Source organism: Mytilus trossulus, chromosome 10 (genome assembly GCF_036588685.1).
Source record: "Mytilus trossulus isolate FHL-02 chromosome 10, PNRI_Mtr1.1.1.hap1, whole genome shotgun sequence".
NCBI lineage: Eukaryota > Metazoa > Mollusca > Bivalvia > Mytilida > Mytilidae > Mytilus > Mytilus trossulus.
The window spans coordinates 69,675,300-69,700,371 of record NC_086382.1 but is presented as its reverse complement, the minus strand read 5'-3'; the positions used below and the strand labels follow the sequence as shown (position 1 = coordinate 69,700,371).

The 25,072-nt window shown below is 32.5% G+C and overlaps 1 protein-coding gene across 2 annotated transcripts in view; it reads right to left on the bottom strand.

The window, feature by feature from the left end:
* The window catches only part of LOC134688436 (ALK tyrosine kinase receptor-like), a 34,870-nt gene that overhangs the window by 8,097 nt on the left and 1,701 nt on the right, over window positions 1-25,072 (bottom strand). The window contains exons 2-13 of one of the 2 annotated variants that reach the window (XM_063549149.1): window positions 21,459-21,587; window positions 19,853-20,054; window positions 15,303-15,427; window positions 14,906-15,037; window positions 13,250-13,396; window positions 12,780-12,889; window positions 12,313-12,470; window positions 11,921-12,018; window positions 9,016-9,123; window positions 8,306-8,513; window positions 1,316-1,406; window positions 546-610 (exon numbers count right to left, since the gene is read on the bottom strand). In XM_063549149.1, coding sequence (XP_063405219.1) covers window positions 546-610; window positions 1,316-1,406; window positions 8,306-8,513; window positions 9,016-9,123; window positions 11,921-12,018; window positions 12,313-12,470; window positions 12,780-12,889; window positions 13,250-13,396; window positions 14,906-15,037; window positions 15,303-15,427; window positions 19,853-20,054; window positions 21,459-21,587 — 1,573 coding nt within the window. The remainder of the gene's footprint in view (window positions 1-545; window positions 611-1,315; window positions 1,407-8,305; window positions 8,514-9,015; window positions 9,124-11,920; window positions 12,019-12,312; window positions 12,471-12,779; window positions 12,890-13,249; window positions 13,397-14,905; window positions 15,038-15,302; window positions 15,428-19,852; window positions 20,055-21,458; window positions 21,588-25,072) is intronic. The other variant, XM_063549150.1, reaches the window with a different exon arrangement.

Genomic DNA, 25,072 nt, shown 5'->3' with positions numbered 1-25,072 from the left:
AAAGAAATGTACAGATTAATTTTAAAACTTTCATACGGAAGATTTTAAGGGCAACAGTAAACAAAAGTGTGCCTTATTAACGACCTCATTAATCGAAAAAACGAAATAGACTTGATGCAACACAACTTCCGTTATAGCGCTAGTTTATATCGTCTTTTTTTTTCACTGTTGCCCTAAAAGACTTTCGAAATGAAGAATTATTCTTTTAAAGAACATTTCGATGTGTGCATAATTGTGTAATATATTGATTGAAGCTTAAAAAGCGTCTATGATTGAATGCAAAATGGGTTAATGAGAAACTCTTCATTATATTCCTTTTTGGATGCGTAGAAAGTAAACGAGAGGGGAAAAAATCAACGTATATTATGATGTTATGTCAGGGCGGTAATTAACACATTAATAGAATGCCTTTTCTCAATATGTAAGATTTAGGTTTTCATGCAATTCAGTCTTTCAGGTGCACTTAGGATCCCGAACGATCATTATAAAGAAATTAAACACAAAGTAAAGTGTCTTTTAATTGAATAATTACGCGAACAACTTACCTTAACATGACGGCTTCCATAAAGAAATCCAACTTTGTTTGGTCTGAACATAATGTAGGTAATGTCTGAAATCACGAAAATGACACACTGAAGTACGCAATGCAGAAAAAAAACATCTTGAGAGGCAAAGATTTCAAAGTCTTACTTTCTTTGCTGTATTTTTTTCCATTCGGTCTATTTTTATTCCTGGTTTGCAATGCATATTACCATTTTCAGGGGATTTCGAAATAAAGCAACAAAAACAATAAATATAAACAACGGTTTGGATGGCCATAATATCGTCGCAATGCATTTAAACTAACTATTTATCATTCGCATATACATATATTATTGTCATTTGCTTGTCTTTTCAAACATCATAATTACGAATGTTTCTAATAAGCCTGTTGAGGATAATTACAATGACACATACAAATTAGATTAAATGAATTGCGTCTTGATGCTTGATGTAAACATTTTAAAAAAACTTCTACCATTTACATATTTGTCATAAAAATCATAACTATCCACCGAACACCAATTGAAGTACATGTAGATGCAAGCAAATAAACGACCTAAAATTAAGTAAACTCAATACTACGTTGCTAGCTCTAAAAGGTTAAACAAAACAATAAATAAAAACATATATCATATGATATACATAAGTCAACAACAAACAACGAACACGCTCTTTTAATTGTCAACTATAACTAGTTGTATATCCACATGTATGTATGTATGTACATGTATGTATGTATACTCTGACGTGTATTACAAGTTTTTGAACTAACCTTAACTGCAACTGGGGTTGGTACTTCTGAATGTGCATTATCTGCTAGTAGACCATAGTAAACTTCACCAAATGCACCTTTACCAAGCAACCTGAAGTTATACAATTTTAGTTCGGTGAATAACAACTTTAAGAAAAAACAAGGTTTGGTGAATTATTTACAAACGCAGAAAAACAAAACGAATATCCTATTTTATCCTGCAATTGGGTGTCCTACTATACAGATACAGCCCTACAGGTATCGCTATGCTGTATCTGTATACTATACAGATATCGCTTTAAAGCTCCGCCCACTGTCGGACTGAGTATTGTTTGACCTTTGTGACCTAATAATGTGTATTCCAGTTGCATTCCAATGACGATGACAATTGTCGATTTCAAAACTTGAATGTGTATTATTGTGTGTTACGTGTTACAAAATCAACCATGTCAATTTCAACATGCATGTTTAGTGAATGTCAAGTCTGAAGCGTAGGACAACTCGTAAACTTCTGTTTCAAATTTGACGATGTTTTGTTATTTGTTTTTACTGTTGAAATTAGTTGTTACGTTAAAATAGATAATTATTCACCTTGAACGATGTTGTTGACCATTCGAGACTCTTTTTTTGCGAACCCGTCTTCAGCGTAATGTGTGATTTTGATATTACTACGCGGGCCTCAAGGGATTACAAATCGAAAATAAATGCTAAATTTGTTAGGTTTGGTGACTTTCAAAACACAAAAAATATACAGAATTAATTGCAGGATAAAGACAATTATGTAACTGTTGAGTGTCTTTAAATATCAGCTGTATTTGTACTCGGCTCGAAACAGGTGTAGTAGCTCGCTAAAAGCTCGCATACACTAGGAGCATTCTACAATGTCTTTGGAAATTACGATAAAAATGATTACAAACACCAGTTTACTGATTAGCTAGTATTTTATCCATTTTAAAATAATTTAAGAAGAAGAAGAAGAAGAAGAAGAAGTAGTAGAGCCTTTGTATGAGGTCGATACAAAGATATATGGACCTGAAAGAAGTATATTGACTGAGGAAAAAGTCATGAAAAGACCTTTACTAATTTCCGACCATATTTGTGTCAAATCGTCATTTGATTTTGTTGGAAATATATAGATCATATCATATTGTCTCATAGACATTTACAATATATTAGTTGTTATTGTATTTACTTTTTTTTTCTTACACCTTATGAATAAGAAGATTTTTGTTCCTCAAATAATCGATCATATCCGTGCAAATATGGATTTTTGCTGTGCAATGTGCTATTTGCTATCCGCCGTTTTCAATCTACCTAAGAATATATAGTTTAATATGTGACTATCCCTGAACGAATCAAATTAGTTAGAATATACGATTTAATAATATATTTGTATATTGCTGGTCAATATAAATACAATCTTGATAAATTTATACTGATGACGTCATGACGTAACACATAACAGTCATAACAACTCAGGACACAAAAATAAAATTTACAAGTGAGTCATTGGATAATTTAAGAATTTGATCGGTTAAATGCATACGCTAAGAACACACGACAAGTTATGATTCTTGCAAAATACAATTTAACTAGAGGCTCTAAAGAGCCTGTATCGCTCACCTTGGTCTATGTGAATATTCAACTAAGGACACAGATGGATTTATGACAAAATTGTGTTTTGGTGATGGTGATGAGTTTATAGATCTTACTTAACTAAACATTTTTGCTGCTTACAACTATTTCTATCTGTAATGATTAGCCCAGTAGTTTCAGTGGAAAATGTTAGTAAAAATTTACCAATTTTATGAAAATTGTAAAAAATTGACTATAAAGGGCAATAACTCCTTAAGGGGTCAATTGACCATTTTGGTCATGTTAATTTATTTTTAGGTCTTACTTTGCTGTAATTTTTGCTGTTTTCAGTTTATGTCTATCTATAATAATATTCAAGATTATAACAAAAAACAACAAAATTGGTTTTTGAGTTATAAGCCAAAAACTGCATTTTACCCCTAAGTTATATTTTTAGCCACGGCGGCCATCTTGATTGGTTGGCCGGGTCACCGGACACAATTTTTAAACTAGATACCTAATATTGATTTTGGCCGTGTTTGGTTAAATTTAGCTAAGTAGTTTCAGAGGAAAAGATTTTTGTAAAAGTTAACGACGACAGACGACGCCGGACGACGGACGCCAATTGATGAGAAAAGCTCACTTGGCCCTTTGGGCCAGGTGAGCTAAAAATACACAGAAAGAACATTAAACGTCATTTTCCTAATACATAATCTATATATGTAAAATGTAAATTAAGGATTTTCGCTCAGACAATATGTTATATATGGACCTGTTAGATTATGTTGACACTCGGACGTCGTACAAAAAAGTAAAATGACAAAAATACTGAACTTCCAGGAAAAATTCAAAAAGAAAAATCCACAATCAAATGGCAAAATCAAAAGTTCAAACACATCAAACGAATGGACAACAACTGTCATATTCCTGACTTGTTACAGGCATTTTCTTTTGTAGAAAATGGTGGTTTGAGCCTGGTTTTCTAGCTAGCTCAATCTCTCACTTATATGACAGTCGCATCTAATTCCATTATATTGCCAACGATGCGTGAACAAAATAAACAGACACAATATGTAAAAATGTCAAAAATAGTCAAAGTATACTACCGCATTTGTATACATATATCTGTTCTCAGTACAAAGGAATGAATCATTAGAATACAAAATAATGTCCGCATTTAAAGGGTGACATCAGAAATACTGTGACACTGTGTACTCAAGTTGTGATATTAACAATGTGGATTTTAAAAAACTCTAAAAGAACTTCTGAATAAATTCATATCTCGATATTTCTCTGTAATGATTTCTATCAAAACGTTTGATTTTACAAACTGGCATACCACAGTGACTGTTCCTAATGTGAAATTGAATATTGAAGAAATAATTCACAATGTTTTCCAATATTAAAAAAGTAGCATATGCTATACATATCTTCCTTTTTTACCATACGGTATAGTTTGTTAATAGTAAATAGCATTTTAACCTTTTTGTTCACTATTAACAGAATATGCCGTATGGTATCCCAAAGCAATCAATCTATAGCGTATGATCAAAGTTTTATATTATCTAAGTGCTCATTTATTCCTTAGGGTAATACAAGACCGTCGTAGTTCATGAAGTACGATGTTCACACAAAAAACAATATTATTGAACCTTTGACAACAGACACAACACCATATTCATCCTACAGAGATGATAGAAATTGGAGCACTTCTTTGTCTCTTATCTATTTGCCAATAATTATTTTGGGAAGAACGGAAGTTGCACAAGCAGTCATATGCTAATGATATAGTGTATTATGAAGACAAAATGTATGCAAAGATATCCGTAAGCGAGAAGGATGCAACAAGTAACGCTAGTTACTTGCAATTTAAAATTTCTTACATCCTCCTTGATTAGGATGGCTAGGTATTAGTTCGGCCAAATTGTCAATTATGGTAATGAGTCTGTTATATTTTAAATGTCTTTGTTATTTCTGATCAGATTTTGATGTTCTCATTTTAAAAATTGGTACAGTCCATTAAACAATGTCTTAACATTTTGAAAATTTCATTTCAAAATAGGGAGATTCTCCACATTTGCACACTCAGATTCAATTCACTGTGAATGTTTTGTAACATTAAGAATTTTTGACACTATTTTACGTTATCATAACATATTCTATTAAGCGAACTGTAATTTTTGTAACCTGAACAGAGGGCAAAACTATAATCCTTGTACCTTTGATAACTTTTTACATCACTGGGTCGATGCCACTGCTGGTGCACGTTTCGTCCCCGAGAATATCACCAGCCCAGTAGTCAACACTTCGGTGTTGACATGAATATCAATAATGTGGTCATTTTTATAAATTTCTTGTTTACAAAACTTTGATTTTTTTTTTTTCAACTAAGGATTTTCTTATCCCAGGCATAGATTACCTTAGCCATATTTTGCACAACTTTTTGGAATTTTGGATCCTCAATGCTCTTCAACTTTTTACTTGTTTGGCTTTATAAATGTTTTGATATGAGCGCATCTGATGCAAAACTATAATACTGGCACCTTTGATAACTTTTTACAGGAAAATAAGGGGGGGACCAGCATCATTTTGAGAAAAGAAAGAGAGGTGTCCAATTCGTTCATACTTTAGATTAGGAGCATTGCATATTTGAACAATTTCAATATTCAATATTATTCAAACTGGCACAAATTATATAAAATTGAGAATGGAAATGGTGAACATATCAAAATACAACAACCAGAACAAAAAGGTGTCTACAGCCGACAGACACTTATTGATCTTAAATGCAACGAGAAAATCCCATCCCCGGAGGACTGTAAATAAAAATGTATACTAGTTCAGTACAAAAGAACATCATACATAACTTCAAAACATATATATGAACAATATGTTAAACGTTCATTTATTTCACATCCAATCGTATATGGTAATATTTTTTACAAAGCACAACATGTCAGTATTTACCTCAAAAGCTAACTAAATCTTTAAATAAACATATTAAAAAGGAATATAGTAACGATACTGTTGTCAGGTCATTACAGATTGCCTATTTTGGATTAATATTGATTCAATTAGTGCATCTGATTTAAACACACGTATTCTAAAACCAGTTGTTGGCATGACACAGGTTATGTTCTACTCATATATTTTATGATGGTATAATACTAAACCAATAGCAGGAGGGATTGTGTTTGATATTCATATGATGAAGACTTAATCTTTCAATCAGTTTTTGAGGTCTGGAGCTGGCAAGTAAGTAACTGCTGGTAGTCTTTTGTTAATTTCTGTTTTATTGTCATTTTGTTAAATTTTCTTTGTTTAGTTTTTTTTGTAAACTATTCTGACATCGGACTCGGACTTCTCTTTGACTGAGTATTACTGTAATTTTGTTTTTCCTACATTGGCTGGAGGTAAAGGGGAAGGGTTGAGATCTAAAAAAATCATTGTTGAACCCCGCCGCATTTTTTGCGTCTGTCCCGAGTCATGAGCTTCTAGCCTTTTTAGTCGTGTATGGTTTTTAATTTTGGTTTCTTGTGCATAATTCAGAGTTTAGTACAATGTATGACGTCCATTGTCACTTAACTAGTATACATATTTGTTTAGGGTCCAGTTGAAGGACATCTACGGGTGCGGGATTTTCTCAATGAATTGCAGACCCATTGGTGGCATTCGGTTTTAATCTGCTTTATGGTCGGGTTGTTGTCTCTTTGACACATTCCATGTTTCAATTCCGAATTTTAACAATTAAAAAACATACAAGACTTGTAAGGGCGGATGCTCCTGACTGGGGACAAGCCCAAAAATACGGCGGTGTTAAACATATTTTGTGAGATCTCAAACCTCTCCCTATACAACAAGCTTATTGAATCAATACAAAATACGCTTGATCAAGGCATCAAATCTTTATCTCTTGTTTCGCCATTTTTGGCTTCAAATTTTATTTCGTGTGAGTCATAACCGTCTTCTCTTAGTATGTTGGACATGACGGACGACAATATCAAAGACAGATTGTTAAAAGTCTTAGTCGTTGCAGCATTTTGATTATGTCCCTTTCCACAAAGTAAGATCACTGATAATACTAATTTCTGTTTTCGTATCATATTATTGGAAGGGGGTTTAGAATTTGTTTTTCTTCTTCAAGCTCGTACTTGATAAAAATTAGTCATATTCAAATGTTTTATCTCCCAGGTATCCGCTTCCAATGGAGGAAAATTACCAGTCCCTAATGAACGAAGATATTGTGCCTGACATTAGAAATAGAACATTTCAATATCAACATATGATGTGGATCACTTCATCTTAAACTAACTTCCAAATGTGTTGATGTTTAAGCGAAACAGTAATAGTCGTGGGTGAAACTATATGAATTAATTGGTTTTAAATTATATCTGTTTAAAGATCAAGGTAATATTGCATTAATAATTTACATACAAGAAGGCCGTCTATTCAAATAGGTTTTTACTCTAAGTTTAAATATTTGCGTTTTTTTAACGGTTGCTTTTTTTAAAAACGAACTGCAATTGTTTGAATCATCCCTTGAGAAATTGTGGGAACAGAAGCATGTTTTTTTACTAATATCTTATTATAGCTAATAACTTGATGATCGATTTAATTAATTCAACGTCTCTGTATGCAACATAATTGCAGTGATTTTTTGTATGTCTTTTTCTTGAATAATTTTACGTTGATGTACAATTGAGTGATGGATTTCAGGTATCATTGTTTTTCTTCTTATAAGTTTATTTCTACTTTAGGGGAGGCGGAGTCTACTTTCTTGTGTAACATACAATTTTCATTCAGGCTTATTAATGACACTTGTATGTTGCCCTCAAGACGTCTTTTTTGTATTTCTTCGTCGCTTTACTTTCTAATTGGAATGTACCCCCATCTGTTTTTTGTAAATACCAATAATACAGGCATACCAAATGAAAATGCAAATAAACAAAATAAATATAGTTCTTGCACTGCAAGTTTAATAATAATATTAATAAATGAAAAGCATGCATATAAAATTACATGTGACTTATGTAGACAATGAAACGACATTAAAAAAATAAAGAAGCAATGCTCATAATAACAGTCAAGCAAAGAGTTACTTACAATAGAGAATAAAGAATACAGGAAGTCAGTCCTACACAGAGCATAAAAAGAATACATATATGACTGTATGGTTTGTTTTAAAAATTGCAATTTTATATTTTGTCTATTTACTTTTTAAAATCAATATATCTAAACCAAAAACTTATGTAGTGAATGAAAAACGTGATTTTGCATTAATACCCAGTCAATTATAAATTCCCATTACACTTGATAATTTACAATAACAAGTGTACGAGGCAAAACGTTATAGCATGGGTTAAATTATCACGTGACAGGTATAAATAACAAACCATACAAGGCTGACAACATCAACAGAACGTTTATTAAACAGACCTCTGAACAGTTAACTTATGCCTGGCAATACTGTGTATATCGCTTTGGACTTTTTCATACTCCTCTATAGATGTATAAAGTGGAGAATTAACACTGTTTCCACCAATGAATGAAGACATTGTGTCAAGTGATTCGTCCGATCTCAATGATGCACAAAATAGTGGTAGTCCACATTGTGTTGAGTTTTCATTACGACTCATCTGTCTTACTGAAACAATAAAGAAATATAAATATGAAATATATAGTCCTTTGACTACGAATCACATGCCGTAAAAATACATTCAGAGATGACCTAATATTCAATTATAATGGACGCCTGTGTACTGAGAATAACAACTTTCGAAACTTTATGAGGTCACTTTGTTAAACAAATGGATGTTTCCTATACACCACTGTAGACCTTCTTATTTGAGTAATGTATGAGTAAACTGTTATTCTAGCACCAATTGTGTATTAAATATAAGCTCCTAGACGTTACAAGTAACATATTCTTTTATCATATATTCGTATGAATAATATAATTCAAACCAATCTTGATATATAATTAACTTAGCTAGGAAGAATTGGTAGTTAACCTTACGACTGCCTTTGGTGTATTCCCTTTTTTTGTGATATTCTAATGTTATTCTTATGTGAGCAGAGGAAGAACATATCTCCTATGCAAAATAATTACCCATTTCTTCGAAGTTTCACAATATCAAATAACAAACCTTTCAGAATGATTAATATAAGACACAGTCCTAAAATGCCAGCTAATATTGAAACTACTATAACTACAGAGTTGTCCGTTCTAGGCTTTTTTGAGATTCCTGGTAGTTCTGTGAAAAAAATAATACAAGATTCATATTACAAATATATCCCATAATGAAGTCAGCTAGCTATATGTACTAGAAGTCAGGGACGTATAGAATATTTTGGCACGTCTGATCGAACTTAAAACTCAAATTGTAAAGAAACAACTCTTCCAAATGACAAGTTGTATTATCAGAGATCAAATTTCAAAAGTATTACTTTTCAATAAAGGAAAAGAGGAATACAGACGTACACCCGTCTTTTAACCTTAGAAAACATCTTTTAGATGCGAGACCATCAAATAAAGATTTAGGATGCCAAATATACATGGTGCAACATTGAAATTCACAATTAAAAGAAGCAGATATGACAAAACAGTTGACGATACCAGGCTAATAATTTGAGAAAACTAATCTCAAGTCGAACAAATAGAGTTGCAACCTTATTCTTAGTACAATTGCATAATTATGAATAGTTATTCCAATAAAGAAAAACTTGGCATTAAAAAGTTGCCATTACTTATGCAAAATATTCCATGTCAAAAGTAATTGATAAACAGACGATAGATGTGGAGTAACTACACATACTTCCAAGATGGTTTGACGACCACAAGATACCTCGCGCTAAAAAATAACACATAGTTTGAATTGTTCTCATATATGATAAGTTTAAGTAACGATTGTTACATCTTTTGACTTTAAACTATTGTCATTACAAAATCAAGCTATGTTGGACAAAATATACGATACAGTATGTTATAATAGTAGACCGGATACGTAGGACATAGGAGGCAAATCTTTGCAGCTGTTGTAATGTTTTGTTAGGTATGCTAGAACTGCATTAAAATTATTGTTCGTTTCTGGCCTCAATGACAGGTCAATGATTGTCCGTTTCTGGCCTCAATGACAGGTCAATTATTGTTCGTTTCTGGCCGCAATGACAGCACAGTGATTGTCCGTTTCTGGCCGCAATGACAGGTCAATTATTGTTCGTTTCTGGCCGCAATGACAGCACAGTGATTGTCCGTTTCTAGCCGCAATGACAGGTCAATTATTGTCCGTTTCTGGCCGCAATGACAGCACAATGATTGTCCGTTTCTGGCCGCAATGACAGCACAATGATTGCCCGTTTCTGGCCGCAATGACAGGTCAATGATTGTCCGTTTCTAGCCGCAATGACAGGTCAATTATTGTCCGTTTCTGGCCGCAATGACAGCACAATGATTGTCCGTTTCTGGCCGCAATGACAGGTCAATTATTGTCCGTTTCTGGCCTCAATGACAGGTCAATGATTGTCCGTTTCTGGCCGCAATGACAGCACAGTGATTGTCCGTTTCTAGCCGCAATGACAGGTCAATTATTGTCCGTTTCTGGCCGCAATGACAGGTCAATTATTGTCCGTTTCTGGCCTCAATGACAGGTCAATTATTGTTCGTTTCTGGCCGCAATGACAGCACAGTGATTGTCCGTTTCTGGCCGCAATGACAGGTCAATTATTGTCCGTTTCTGGCCGCAATGACAGCACAATGATTGTCCGTTTCTGGCCGCAATGACAGCACAATGATTGTCCGTTTCTGGCCGCAATGACAGGTCAATGATTGTCCGTTTCTGGCCTCAATGACAGGTCAATGATTGTCCGATTCTGGCTGCAATGACAGGTCAATGATTGTCCGTTTCTGGCCGCAATGACAGCACAGTGATTGTCCGTTTCTAGCCGCAATGACAGGTCAATTATTGTCCGTTTCTGGCCGCAATGACAGGTCAATGATTGTCCGTTTCTAGCCGCAATGACAGGTCAATGATTGTCCGTTTCTGGCCGCAATGACAGGTCAATTATTGTCCGTTTCTGGCCTCAATGACAGGTCAATTATTGTTCGTTTCTGGCCTCAATGACAGCACAGTGATTGTCCGTTTCTGGCCGCAATGACAGGTCAATTATTGTCCGTTTCTGGCCGCAATGACAGCACAATGATTGTCCGTTTCTGGCCGCAATGACAGCACAATGATTGTCCGTTTCTGGCCGCAATGACAGGTCAATGATTGTCCGTTTCTGGCCTCAATGACAGGTCAATGATTGTCCGTTTCTGGCTGCAATGACAGGTCAATGATTGTCCGTTTCTGGCCGCAATGACAGCACAATGATTGTCCGTTTCTGGCCGCCATGACAGCACAATGATTGTCCGTTTCTGGCCGCAATGACAGCACAATGATTGTCCGTTTCTGGCCGCAATGACAGCACAATGATTGTCCGTTTCTGGCAGCAATGACAGGTCAATGATTGTCCGTTTCTGGCTGCAATGACAGCACAGTGATTGTCCGTTTCTGGCCGCAATGACAGGTCAATTATTGTCCGTTTCTGGCTGCAATGACAGCACAATGATTGTCCGTTTCTGGCCGCAATGACAGCACAATGATTGTCCGTTTCTGGCCGCAATGACAGGTCAATGATTGTCCGTTTCTGGCCTCAATGACAGCACAATGATTGTCCGTTTCTGGCCTCAATGACAGCACAATGATTGTCCGTTTCTGGCCAAAATTACACCTTAATGATTGTCCGTTTCTGGCAGCAATGACAGCACATAAACTTAAAATTTGAATACCGGTATGTAATCCTATACATGTACCTAATAATATGCTTAGTGACTTTTATTGAATTTAACTTTACGAATATGACAGTTGTTATCTATTCGTTTTATAAGTTTGAGCTTTTGATTTTGACGTTTGATAAGGGACTTTTCTTGGAGTATTGTGATTTTACTTGTAATAGTAACGAAATGAAAAATATATCTCTGTAACTAAAACATATCTTAATATAAAAACTAACTATTTATGAAGCAATTCCCTTCAAAATATATTGCGTCAAGACCAATAAACAGATCCTCATGGTTCTCATATATAATTCCTCTTATTCTTATTCTGTACCTGCAATATTCAACAATTGATTTTATAATCGTGTAGAAAAAATAATTTCGCATTTTAATTTATTCATTAAAACTTGATACGGATTCTACCGTTAACATTGTTCAATTTGTCATATCAATTTCCCAATAACTACTGTTCATTTTATTATAAGGTTTTAACTACTAGTACTATAAAAATGTTGATACATGATCAACCGTCACACTACCTTAACTGTGATAAAATCCCCTTTAAATGTTAATGTGATTAATTTGGTTCTTTATGATTTTTTTTCCAAGTAAACTTTGTGAGACTAACCTTGCTTTTTCTAATGGTAAATAAACATCTGTGGATAACCATTGTCTCTGGATGTTAAAGACTCCTATCCTCTTCGAACAATCTTCGGTGTCATTACTGCGTATTTCACATAGATCAACTCGCAATATACCAAAATACATTATATACGAGAAGTGCATCTGAAATTGATTGTTCAGCTTTTATCATGAAGTTATAGAAAAGCCAAAACTGCTGAAATATCCCAAGACAAATATTGGTTTGACTGTTTTGTAGATATTTTTTTTTACATACCATTTTGGTTTTTTTAATGTAATGGTGGGAGATAATACACGTTAGCAAGGTTTAAAAGCCATATATGCATTTAAAAATCAAAGTAGCAAAATGAAAATAGCTGTCTAGATTTTACTTTAAATTTCATTTGACGTGTGTTAACATTCTTACACCATTTGCTGTGGTCATGAAAGAAAAGTAATAACATTATAAGTTACCTTGCAAGTTCCATGGCCATCAGAGAGAAAAATTGGACTTTTCATATCTACATCTACATCTACTTGACCTTTTTTGTTGCACTTTGATCCATTAATAAATAAGATTTCACCTGTCATTAAAAAAAAGAAATGAAGTTAGACTATTGCAGGTATCCAATCAACATATGTGTTATATTCAATCCATGGAAATATTTTTAATTTTATGCTTCTATTTTTCTTTCATTTTTGTGAGAGTAATATTTCATGGTAAACGATTTTAAACACTTTGCTGAACTATAAAAGTTTTATCAAGCAACTATTCCTTGAAGTCAATGGAATATAGTCTTAATTTAAAATCATTTGTTCGTTTACAAAAGAATTAAATAAATAAAAACTTATTGAAAAATGAACCGTAAACTGATATTATCTTGCTTCTACCCATGTATTTCAATATTTGCTTTGTTGAGACATAACAAGAAAAAGCAATATACCTCTCGGTTGGAACGCAAATTTTGAGTTGCTAATTATAATGCTCGATATCTGTACTTTCTCCCATCTACAGCTATGTGAATGATTTTGAATTTTCCAACCGCATAGTCCATGGTCAAAATCACATCTGGTAAAATCTGATGCTATGCCTACAATGAATTGTATACCAGTTTTGTATAATCCGATAAATGTGAAGCCGAAAAACTTAAATCACAAAAATACTAAACTCCGAGGAAAATTAGAAATGGAAAGCTTCTTATTATTACATATTTTGAAATGAACTTTCAATTAGTATTTTAGTCGTGCAATAGTACAAACTGTCTATACTAATGGATAAAGGTAACAGTTTTAGTGTGTCGCAATATACTTTTACCTAGACTTACAGAGACGAATTAGTAGATATAAAAGTTCTTTTCAAAACCCAAATCAAACAGAATCAAACACTGGGGAATATGTTTTTTCCTTCAGATTGTTAATTTTGTTTTGATGATTTGTTAAAAACTTTAAAATGAAAATAGAAAAAGAAAAAGAAAAGAATTGAGCTATATGACAAAATGATACAAAAATGATACGATTTTTATATAGTGTGGACTCTATGCCATCCCATATCATCTCACTACGATTTGGATGTATTGCGGACTCTGTGTCATCTTAGGTCATTGCCCGTCATCTAGTTTCTTTCTCAAATAGTAATTCGTCTATAACAAGAATGTGTCCAAAGTACACGAGCACTATAGTTTTCCATGTTCAATGGACCATGAAATTGGATAAAAATTATAATTAGGCATTAAAATTAGAACGATAATATCATAAGGAACATGTGTACTAAGTTTTTAGTTGATTGGACTTCAACTTCATCAAAAACTATCTTGACCAAAAACTTTAACCTGAAACATGCACTTTCATTTTCTATGTTCAGTGGACCGTGAAATGGGTGTCAAAAGTTTAATTTGGTTTGAAAATTAGAAAGATCATATCATAAAGGAACATGTGTACTAAGTTTCAAGTTGATTGGACTTCAACTTCATCAAAAACTACTTTGACCAAAAACTTTAACCTGAAGCGGGACAGACGGACGAACGGACGGACGAACGAACGGACGCATAGACCATAAAACATATTGCCCCTCTAATATCGTAGGTGGGGTATAAAAAAGGAGATAGGGTACGGTTACCAATGAGAAATTCATATGAAGTGAATGTCAATAATGATAGGCAACTGGACCGTCTTTAACAATGCGAAAACCCCATACTATATAGTCAAATATAATAGTTCCTTATTTAAAAATTATGAAACAATTCATTTGAGAAATCATAAAAACCTAATTTATTTAACAAGAAAGTAAACAAAATCTAATTTTAAGACATTCATGAACAAACGACAATCCCTTAACCACAGGCTTTGACTTGGGACATGCACATATGAAATGTGGTGGAGTTAATATTAGTTACATAGTGTGCTAGTGACCTAATACGGTATAAATGGGGTCAGTAAAATCCACCTGGGGTGAGAGCACTGTACCTAAAATATCATTTGATGTCCACCAAAATGTTGTTGATATTGCCTGCTGAGGGACACAGTGACAAGTTCTATGACATAAGACTCTTGTATTTCTCTTGCAAAAACACAGCTTTCAAAATTCTTAAAGTTTTAATTACCATTGCATAATTCTTTAGCTTCGTCATCTCCATGGAAACAGTCTTGGATCATGTCACATTTCCTATGGTTGTTTATACACTGCCCAGAATGACATTGATATTCGGTTTTTGTGCAGACCTTTGGGGGTATATCTAAAGATAAAAAAATAGTTCATCAAAGATATCAGGCTTTCAATTTTTTTCGAAAATTCATCTTCTTATCTAAAGATTATGACTAAGCACTAATCTAGTGAATATTATCACATCTTAATTAAATTTACCAAATCCTTTCTTTTTAAGAATGATTTTGCAGCATTGACGAAAGGATAAACATATCAAATAAATATTACAAAAAAACACCTTTAAGTTTTAACGTATACCGTTACTGTTAAGACTATATATCATATACATCTCTTACCCGTTTCACAGTTTGATAACACAATGTCGTCAACAGCGACAAGATACTCAGAGCGGAATCCTATACTTAGATAAAATGGTTCATGTATTCGTCCTATCGAAATCCGTGTTTGATTCCAGTATCTGCTAAGGTAAGAAATAATAATAACACCGTAATATATCGACAATGATACATGTTTATTGCATACTCCATATACATGTATATATATAAAATATATATATATCTGAACCATTGACAACTCTATTACCAGACTTAGGGTAATTGTAATTGTAATCGTTAATCAGCTGTAATTGATTACAATTTTTAAGTAATCACTGTAATCATTAATCAGCCAAAAATATGATTACATGTAATTTAATTTAATCAATTACTTTTCAAAATACCCTGTAATCCTGATTACATTTTGATTACATTCTGATTACAATGAATTTTATTTTACTGTTTATGGTCAAGAAATTATCCTTTTTGTTATTCTTATTTGATAAATAGTTTTAACATGTTAAGATAGTTTGGTTTACTTTATAAAAGAGGGACGAAAGATACCAAAGGGGCAGTCAAACTCATAAATCTAAAACAAACGGACAACGCCATGGCTACAAATGAAAAAGACAAACAGAAAAACAATAGTACACATGACACAACATAGAAAACTTATTATAAGAATAAACAACACGAACCCCACCAAAAACTAGGGGTGATCTCAGGTGCTCCGGAAGGGTAAGCAGATCCTGCTCCACATGCGGCACCCGTCGTGTTGCTTATGTGATTACAAAGCATGTTGATTGATTTGTATACTTCAGTAAAAAATAAACTGTTACAGTCTTGAAAAGTCATCATTTTCCTAAGAAGAGACATATGAACACAAATATATGTCTTTGGCCTTAGTAAAAGATATTGTTCATATATTGACAATTAAAAGATGTACATGTATATATTTGATAATAACTGTTAAACTCTAGTAATACTTCTCTTTAACTCTGAATTTTTATCTTTTTTTAATATTTTAATTTTTGTCAACTTTAAATTGACAGGAAGATAACCAATTAAGGTTTGTTTTTATTACAGTTACCAATTGAGTATAGCTGTAGGACAATATATATGATAAAAGATTAATCAGACATTCAAATTATTTCTCTAATTAATACAATTAAATTAAAAGTTTGAAAATTTCTTGTTTAAAATAAGCAAAATTTGTGTATGTATTTGGACTGGACATGTAACATGCAATGATTTTTAGTACTTGCATTTTGTTTACAATTCAACTAAAGAATTATATAGAAATTTTTCATAGATTTTTTTTTACTTTATCATGTTTATATCATCCATATTTTAACTTCCATAAACTTCACCTTGAAATACATATAAAGTCTGGAAGAGGTTAGAAGACAAACAGTAAACTCTTTATAAAGCTAATAAAGTATATTCAAAATAATTCAGAGATCATTAATGAAAAAGTGTAATGGGTCAAACCAGTGACACAATGTTCATGTATGTATGTAGTGAACTTTCATGGTTTATTAGATAGATGAGGTTTGAAGTTATATGTTTCATTTTATATATCAAACCTAATCCTTTCTAAAAATGCTACAGTTATAAACTTTTATTCATTCACATCATTCAAAATGTTTTTTTTATAATTCATTGTTATCAGATGTAATCATGATTACTTTGCCAATGTAATCATTAATTTAATTAGAAACTTGTAGAAATGCTGTAATCGTTAATTTAATTTAATCATACAAATGACAAAGTAATTGTAATTTAATCAATTACATTGAAAGTAATCGGACCCATCTCTGTCTATTACAGAAGTTATCCATCAGTTATTGAATGATGTGGTGATTCAAGGCTGAAAACACATTAAATATATTTGTAAGATTTGTCAATTTGGGGAATGTTTGTTCTTCCCTGGCCGGGATCCGAACTACAGTAGAGCCTAGGTAGTCGAGTGGTCTAGTGCGTCGGGCATAGTGCAAGGCGATTTGGTGCCACGATATCTCAGTAACAGCGGTACGAATCCAGGAAGAATAAAAAAAATGCTTCCGCAAATTTACAGATCTTACTTTAGTGGCCGTGGGCTGCCCTTTAGACGAATTGTGTATATAAAGTATTGCATTAGTTCAGTATTATGCAATGTGTAATGCTTTATTGATTATGATTCTGAAACATAAAAAAGAAACACATATTTTAATAGCAAACACTTTTTAAAAAAAATGGAAAAATGTGGCAGGTGTTCATGCGACAAAGGTTAACTTCCTGTTATCAACTTGGCACCTGTTGAGCAGTTTCTATAAACCGTCCTGAGCACATGTTGAACATTCATGCATGCCATGTGTTGAGCAGTAACTATAAATCTTCCAGATCACTTGTTGTGAAGTAATATTAAACTGTCTAGTGCAATTGTCGAGCAGTAACTATTAACAACCTAGAGCTGAGCAGTAAGTATAAAACGTCTATAGCACTTGTTGAACATAACTATTAACCTTTATATCGTTTGTTGGCAGTTGTCGTTCAGAAACTTTTAAATGTTCAAAGCACTTGTTGGGCAGTTACGTTTTATCGTTCAGAGTACTTGTTGAGCATTAACTAATAACCGTTTAGAGCACTTGTAGAGTAGTAACTATTGACCGTCCTGAGTCCTTTGGAAAAGTGGTATTTTTTTATCTTTTATAGTTTTTTAATAGTTATTTATGTGTATGTCAAAGTAGCAAAGTTTTTTTCATATCTTTTCTTGCTTTGTGTTGTTGCTAAATGGGGTTTTAAGTAGCAAAGTTTCTTTCATATTTTTTCATTCCAGATATTACAACTTATTATTTGTTAATTGATTAAAAAGAAGCAACTTTTGTAAAGAATTCAGATCTACAGTTTATTAAAGGAAACCATTTAAGGTCAATGTACGACCCATATTGAAACTGATAAAGACAAAGGATGTTATTACGACATTAATGTGTTATAAATTCAATGTGATCTAACCGCCTTCTCTAGAATAATGTTGTAGTTCATTTTTAAGGACGACGATATATCGATATTTGTTGAATACTGATATTACAGTGATGTGAATCAGGGTTGTTTTTTGCAATCATTCCCACTCCATAATAAGTGGATTAGCAACGTCATAATGAGACGATCTATTCAATTTTTCTCTCTTGGGATTATACTTATTGATTTTCAGTCGTTCAAAAGGCGTTTAACAATTGTATAAAATGTATCCAGAAATTGTATGCGTTAATATTTCATGTGATCAGAGAGAATCATGATATACAATAAACAGTGGTGAATCATAAATAGCATAAATTTTTAATGATAGTTAGTCTTTTGTTAAATGCTTTTATTTTTTTAGTACCGGGAATGATTTGATGTATGTTTCACACGTGAAACAATGTTAAACTTTGTCATCATTGTTAGTAATACTTTAACACTAAATATTTAAGATTGTTTAGTTTACCGATTCGATGTTTTGATATAAATACAAAAGATAAAATGTAAGTCTCAAAATTATTTTCGATTAAACCTACAACATTAAGCATACTGTTGCGATAAGCAATCCTTACATAAACAAATATAAATACATGTCGTTGGAGCGCTATTGTATAGAAAAGGGATTGAAAGCTCTGATTTCTGTTGCTTAGTTTAGTAGATGAATTATACTTAAAAACAATATCAATATTGCAGAAAAAAGGAGTATTCGGTTCTACAACTATAGGAATACAAGGAAGAACTAGTAACAAGCTTTCATGTACAAGATGGAACACTAAGTTGTGAGTTTGAACCCCGCAGGTGTGCTCAACTGCAATCTTAATTGACTAGGATTGTCAGTTTTCCTGTCGTAGGTCAGTGATCTTTTCCGCTCACTCCGGTTTCCTCCACCAATTAAAACTGAACTAAAGATTGGTTCGAATCTTCACTCGGTAAAGAAACGTTTCTGATATATAAAATATCTACTATTATAGAAAGAGGTTCCCTTAGAGACATTTTAAAATAAAAACCGAATAATGTTGGAAGTCTATAACCTTTTAGAAGTTAATCAAATCATTTTGGTTAGATGTGCTTCCGAGTATAGTGTCAATTTTTTTGTTTAGAAAATTTGTGACGTCAAATAACATTGTGATTTTATGACTATGTACAAAAACAAAATAGTTTAAGTGTATGATACTAACTGTTCAATATACACATTACAGCAGGAATTTACAATCTAAAGATATTGAGTGTGTGATTTAAATAAATGCAGTTGAAATTGGTCCTCTCTATTTAAGAATTATCACGCATTGTACCTTACCTGTAATCAAAACGCATGCTTTCTATTACAAAAAGCAACGTTTATATACCAATATGCGAGATTAATGGGGTTTTTTTTCGTGTATACTTTATTTCTAGATTTGATGGATTCTAAAAACAAATTTATAGTGAAATTGTATCAATAAAACACTTAAGTTCATGTTTATCTAGAATCCACTAAACCCATGACAAAGAGTAGACCACAACCAACAATGTATATACAGATTCTGAAAATAATCAATGTTATCTTCGAAACGGTTACGTAATTTACATACCGCTTGTAATGTTCTTTCCGAAGAAGCGTCTTTATTACACGGAACCTGTTAATCGTTGTTATAGTAACAATAAGTACTGCTTTAGTAAACTGCCATTCGGAAAGTTTCAACTCACAACCATAAGAACTGCCGTATATGATTTTTGATTTCATCCAGGCCATCGAATTGTTTGATTCATTTTTCATCGTGTGAGCATATCGTCCTGAAAAATAAATTTAAAGATAACGATTTAATTTTTTTTTAACTAAAAGAGTATATCGCAATGTAATTCAGATTTATTAACATTAGTTTTATTTTATCGATTATACATGGTGTACTAATTGTTGAGTTTTAAAATGCAAACAAATTAAATAGATATATATCTAATTATATACTATATAAAGCAGACATAAAGAATTATAGTTTGCCTTCTTTGTAAAATGTTTCGCTCACCTAGTAATTTTGCATAAAACTGATACAATGCAAAATGAATATTTGCGTCACTATATACTGTGATGACCAATTTTTTTTTGTCTATCTGATTTCGTTTTCCAAAATGGAAAAATGTTTGAGATTTGTTGAAATCATGGGCCAGGCATATACAGAATGTGATTGAGCTAACATGTTTGTGAGAGCTAAACTCCCTTTCGCTTAAACTAGAACAGGTACGAAATAAGAGAGTAAACCGAAAATGTTTATGGTAAAAGACATCGAATTTTAGACGAACGCATTGCAGTTAGTTAAGTTCTGTTTGCACACTTCTTATGAGTTTGTGTCCTGCAGGTAAATGACTGTTAATAAACGCATCATAGATACTTAGTACCAGGAGATAATTTTGTATATACGCTGGACACGCGTTTCGTCTACAAAATTCTCATAAGTGACGCTCGAATCCAAAAAAGTAGAAAAGCCAAATAAAGTACAAAGTTGATAAGCATAAGCAGATCACGTATTCCAATGTTTAAATGACTTCAATCATACGGTTGCCGAACATGGGTACCTCATATACAACCGAATCTGTGTTTTCGTGAATTTTAAACGATTATAATAACTTTTGTTCGTAATTTTTTCCAACAGCCTTGACAATGCGATAAATTTTGAAATCTGGTTCAAATTTTTGTCTGTTTAACTTGTCAATCTGCCGTAGCGATATCGGTGAATCGGATGGACTATTTGTGTTAAGATATTTCATATGAAGTTACAAATTATGCCATATTTGGCACAATTTTTTGGAATTTCGGATCCTCAATGCTCTTAAACTTTGAACTTGTTTGGCTTTATAAATATTTCGATTTGAGCGTCACTGAGGAGTTTTATTAGACGAAACGCGCGTCTGGCGTACCAAATTATAATCCTGGTACTTTTGATAACTATTATAACACAGTTTTGACTAATGCTTGACCAATTTGAATTATTCACGGAATCTTGCTTTTGACTTCCACGAATGTAGACCTCTAAACGTATTGTTTGTAGCTTGGTCGTGGTCTCGTTGTCGTCTTTCCGTTTGTATGACCCTGTCTGTCGCTATAGGTCTAGATTTTTTACTGCTACAGACAAAAAACACACTCCGATTGGACAATATCAGCATGATCAAGTACAGTTTGACATGGAACGTTTTTTTATTTACCTGAGATATGTTCTGCTTCATTGGGTAAAATCTTACAAAAGTAACACCTTCTCTCACTTCCATTCTCGCTTATATAAAATGGTCCTTCATATTCAAGAAAGCATTGGTTGTCAAAGTCACAAAATGGTTCTGCAAAAACGAAATGAACATGTAAATTGACAGTTAAGTTAAAATAATAACTTTCTTGCATTCACAATTAGGCAATTTACCACTAATGTCTTATTTCCTTGTGGTCAGTTTTTATCGTTGGATAAAACCATCGACTTTTGTAAGACTCATCAGTGACGCTCATATCAAAATAGTTAAAAGACAAAACAAGTACAAAATTGAAGAGTATTGAGTAACCAAAATTCCAAAAAGGTTGTGCCAAATACGAATAAGATAAAAAAAAATCCTTAGTTTTTACGAAAACTGACAATCAGTCAAAACTAATTATTCGTGTATTGGTTTTTCACATAAATCAGATAGTTGTTTTAGTGGGTTTTGAATAGCTCGCTCTAAACAGTCTCAGGGACAACAGTTGTCCCCGGTTTTTTTTGGGAATTCTATTATCTTTGGGGAAATTCTATAACCTTTTAGAAAATTCTATTTCCTTTAAGGACCCTATATTTCCTGTGAGGATATTCTATTTCCTTTCAGGAAATTACATTTACTTTGAGGAAATTTGCGGCTTCAAATTTTCCTTTGATGAATACTTTTACTTTGAGTAATTTTTTTACAAACATTTTTACTTGAGGCAAAATTCCAGACAGCAAATATTCTCCACGGAAAATATTGATCTCCTAATTTCTTCTATTGAAATTTTTGTACATCAAACTTCCCCTATGAAAATATTTTTCCTCCATGGAAACAGTAACAGCAGCTATGATAATCATGATAATTTAAACTTTAAGTCCTCTTTATACCTCTAGTGGGGAATTTTGTCACTGTTTTTGTTGCTGGTTTATTGCCGGTTTATTGACGAACAACTTATTTTTTTCAAAATAATAATATTAATGTTTATTTCTTTTTATCATTATATTGACATTTCTGCAAATTTAACGTTATGTTCCACACTAAGTGCATAGTTATAAACTCATTCATTATATATTCAGACAGAGAAAATATTTCGGTCAATAGAGCGGAGCGTTTTCTGTTGTTTGTGATGTAAGAAGTAAATCAATAATGACAAGCACAGTTTTGGTTTACGTCATCACCATTGCACGATATGATGACACAGCCCTGTTTGTTGTCTAATAACATTATGTAATAATAATTGTGTACACATGTTACGTGATTTTTCCTCGTATCATTCTCAAAAACATAGAATGAACAAATATTTCTGCAAAATGACTACTAAGTTACACGTTCCTGACTACGAATATATTTGTTAACTCACCACAAGCTTGTAACTAAAAACATCAGTCTACACCATATTCCAATTCAACCAAATCAATTTGAAAATAATTTTTACTTCAAAATTCTGCCCTTTTTTTTCACAATTCCTGCAAACTTTCCTTTTTGCAGAAAACCTAGAGTAGAACAACTACAGACGATCTGCTGCAAACGTTTTAAAGTTCGGAAAACCTTGTGTAAATAATTTCAATTTACAATAGACTTTTATATATCTCCAACTTGATGCGATGCCCCTGCAATCTCATAAGAACGCTAGCAACTTGATTGTAGAAATATTTTATCATTTTATTTGTTCTGTTATATCGTGTTGAGGGCGGTTGAATAGTATAACCTATGAAAAATCAGCTATGTTTGGTTCCTAACGAGAAATTCAAAGTTGAATTATGTATATCTTGTTGAGGGCGGGTGAATAATATTACCTATGAAAAATCAGGTATTTTCGGTTTCCTTAATTTAATGTTTATCTATGTAGAACCGTTATTAATAGAACTGAACACTTCTGAACGTATTACCTTTTCCAGCTCTACAAATTCATTAAGGTATGTACATTTTAAACTCACGTTTAAAATACTCTTTTATCTGGATAAAATTTGGGATATCCAACTTAATAAATCGAAATTAAATGGGGCGATTTGATACCATGATATCTCAGTAGCATGAGTTAGAATCCCGGCCAAGAAAGAACAAAAAATTTGCTTTCACTAATTTATAGATCTAACATTATTAGGCTGATTTTTAAACGAATTATATATACAAATATATAAACATTGTATAAATGTATATTATTTCGGTTGCGCTATTAAATTATCTGCTTTTGACATAAATAACAAATGATAGCTGAATATTTATGGTACAAAATAAAAGTACTTGTGAAATAACGAAAGTCAAAATGTATAGTGCAAATCTAACATATCACTGAACTGGTTTAAATTCGCAATCAATTTAGATTTTACGCTTGTGAACACTGTCAGATAAACAAAAAAGATATTTCGTCTTTATTCAATATTAAATGGAGTGCATGTTTACTGTAGTTAAAGGTTCACTTGTACCAAATTAAATGCGATGTTATGGAAGTATGCTACATGTACTACTTTACATTATAATTTGTAAATACATGCACTGAAATAAACAATTTGTTTACCGTTATGACCGATTAACTTGTCTTTAGGTTCAATGATCGCATGCGAATTTTTGTACTTGATGTTTTAAATTATTACACACTCCCTTTGGTTCAATTGTAGGCATGCAGAAATTGTATATCACTTACAGTATACTTGATATATATCACTTCAAAATTTTCGTTTTACATTTGTTTCTTTCAATTTTACCGGTTTTATAATTTTACTGCTATAACTAGTAAAGGTCTAAACTTCTGTCCTTTACCAGCAAACATTAACAACCTACAATTGGAGACAGATTTGGATCAATTTGCAAGAAGTCTTCGCCTAAAAGAACAATTTAATAGGCAACACAAAAAACAACTTGCAAGAAGCCGGAATGAATGATTCGGAATATGACAGTGATAAAGAGGACAAGTGCATCCCAAGATTTAAATTTAAGTACATTATTATTATTTTCTAATTTTGTGGTTTTGTAGTTTACTCCTTTAAACATTTTACTGCTTTAACTATTACTAAAGGTATTGCCATAATATTGACAGCTTAATATACCTTCCTAATTCGTTTTTTTGTTTCTTCAGTTTTCTCACTTTTACCATTTTACTGCTATAGCCAAGAGATTGACTTTATATTGACACCTCCTGAGAGCAACCGGAACAATGAATCAGTGTCATGACAGTTCTCGGTTAATATATTAATTAGTAAAAAAGAAAGAAAGACAAGAAAGGGAATTGTTTCAATTATAAACTTACAACAAATGTATTTCTAGTCATTTATTGACGTTGAACTGAAAATCTTGAATTAACAGAGCTAAATTGTACTATAGAACTAACTGAAAAGAAACATCGTTAATTTGTATTTGAATAATATCTGTTTTGGATCTACGTGAATTGTTTAAAACAAATTCCAAATTATACTTTTTTGTTTGCACTACAAGAGGATCGTTGTTGTGCTTTAATTTTTCTTTCAGCAGCCGACAACATTCTTGTATGCGGTTTATATAATATTGACTTCGTTTATAACTCGTCATTTGTGTTACAAATTGATTTTTATTTATTTAATAGTTTTATCACGTGTGTCCTTGGCATTACAACCCAACAT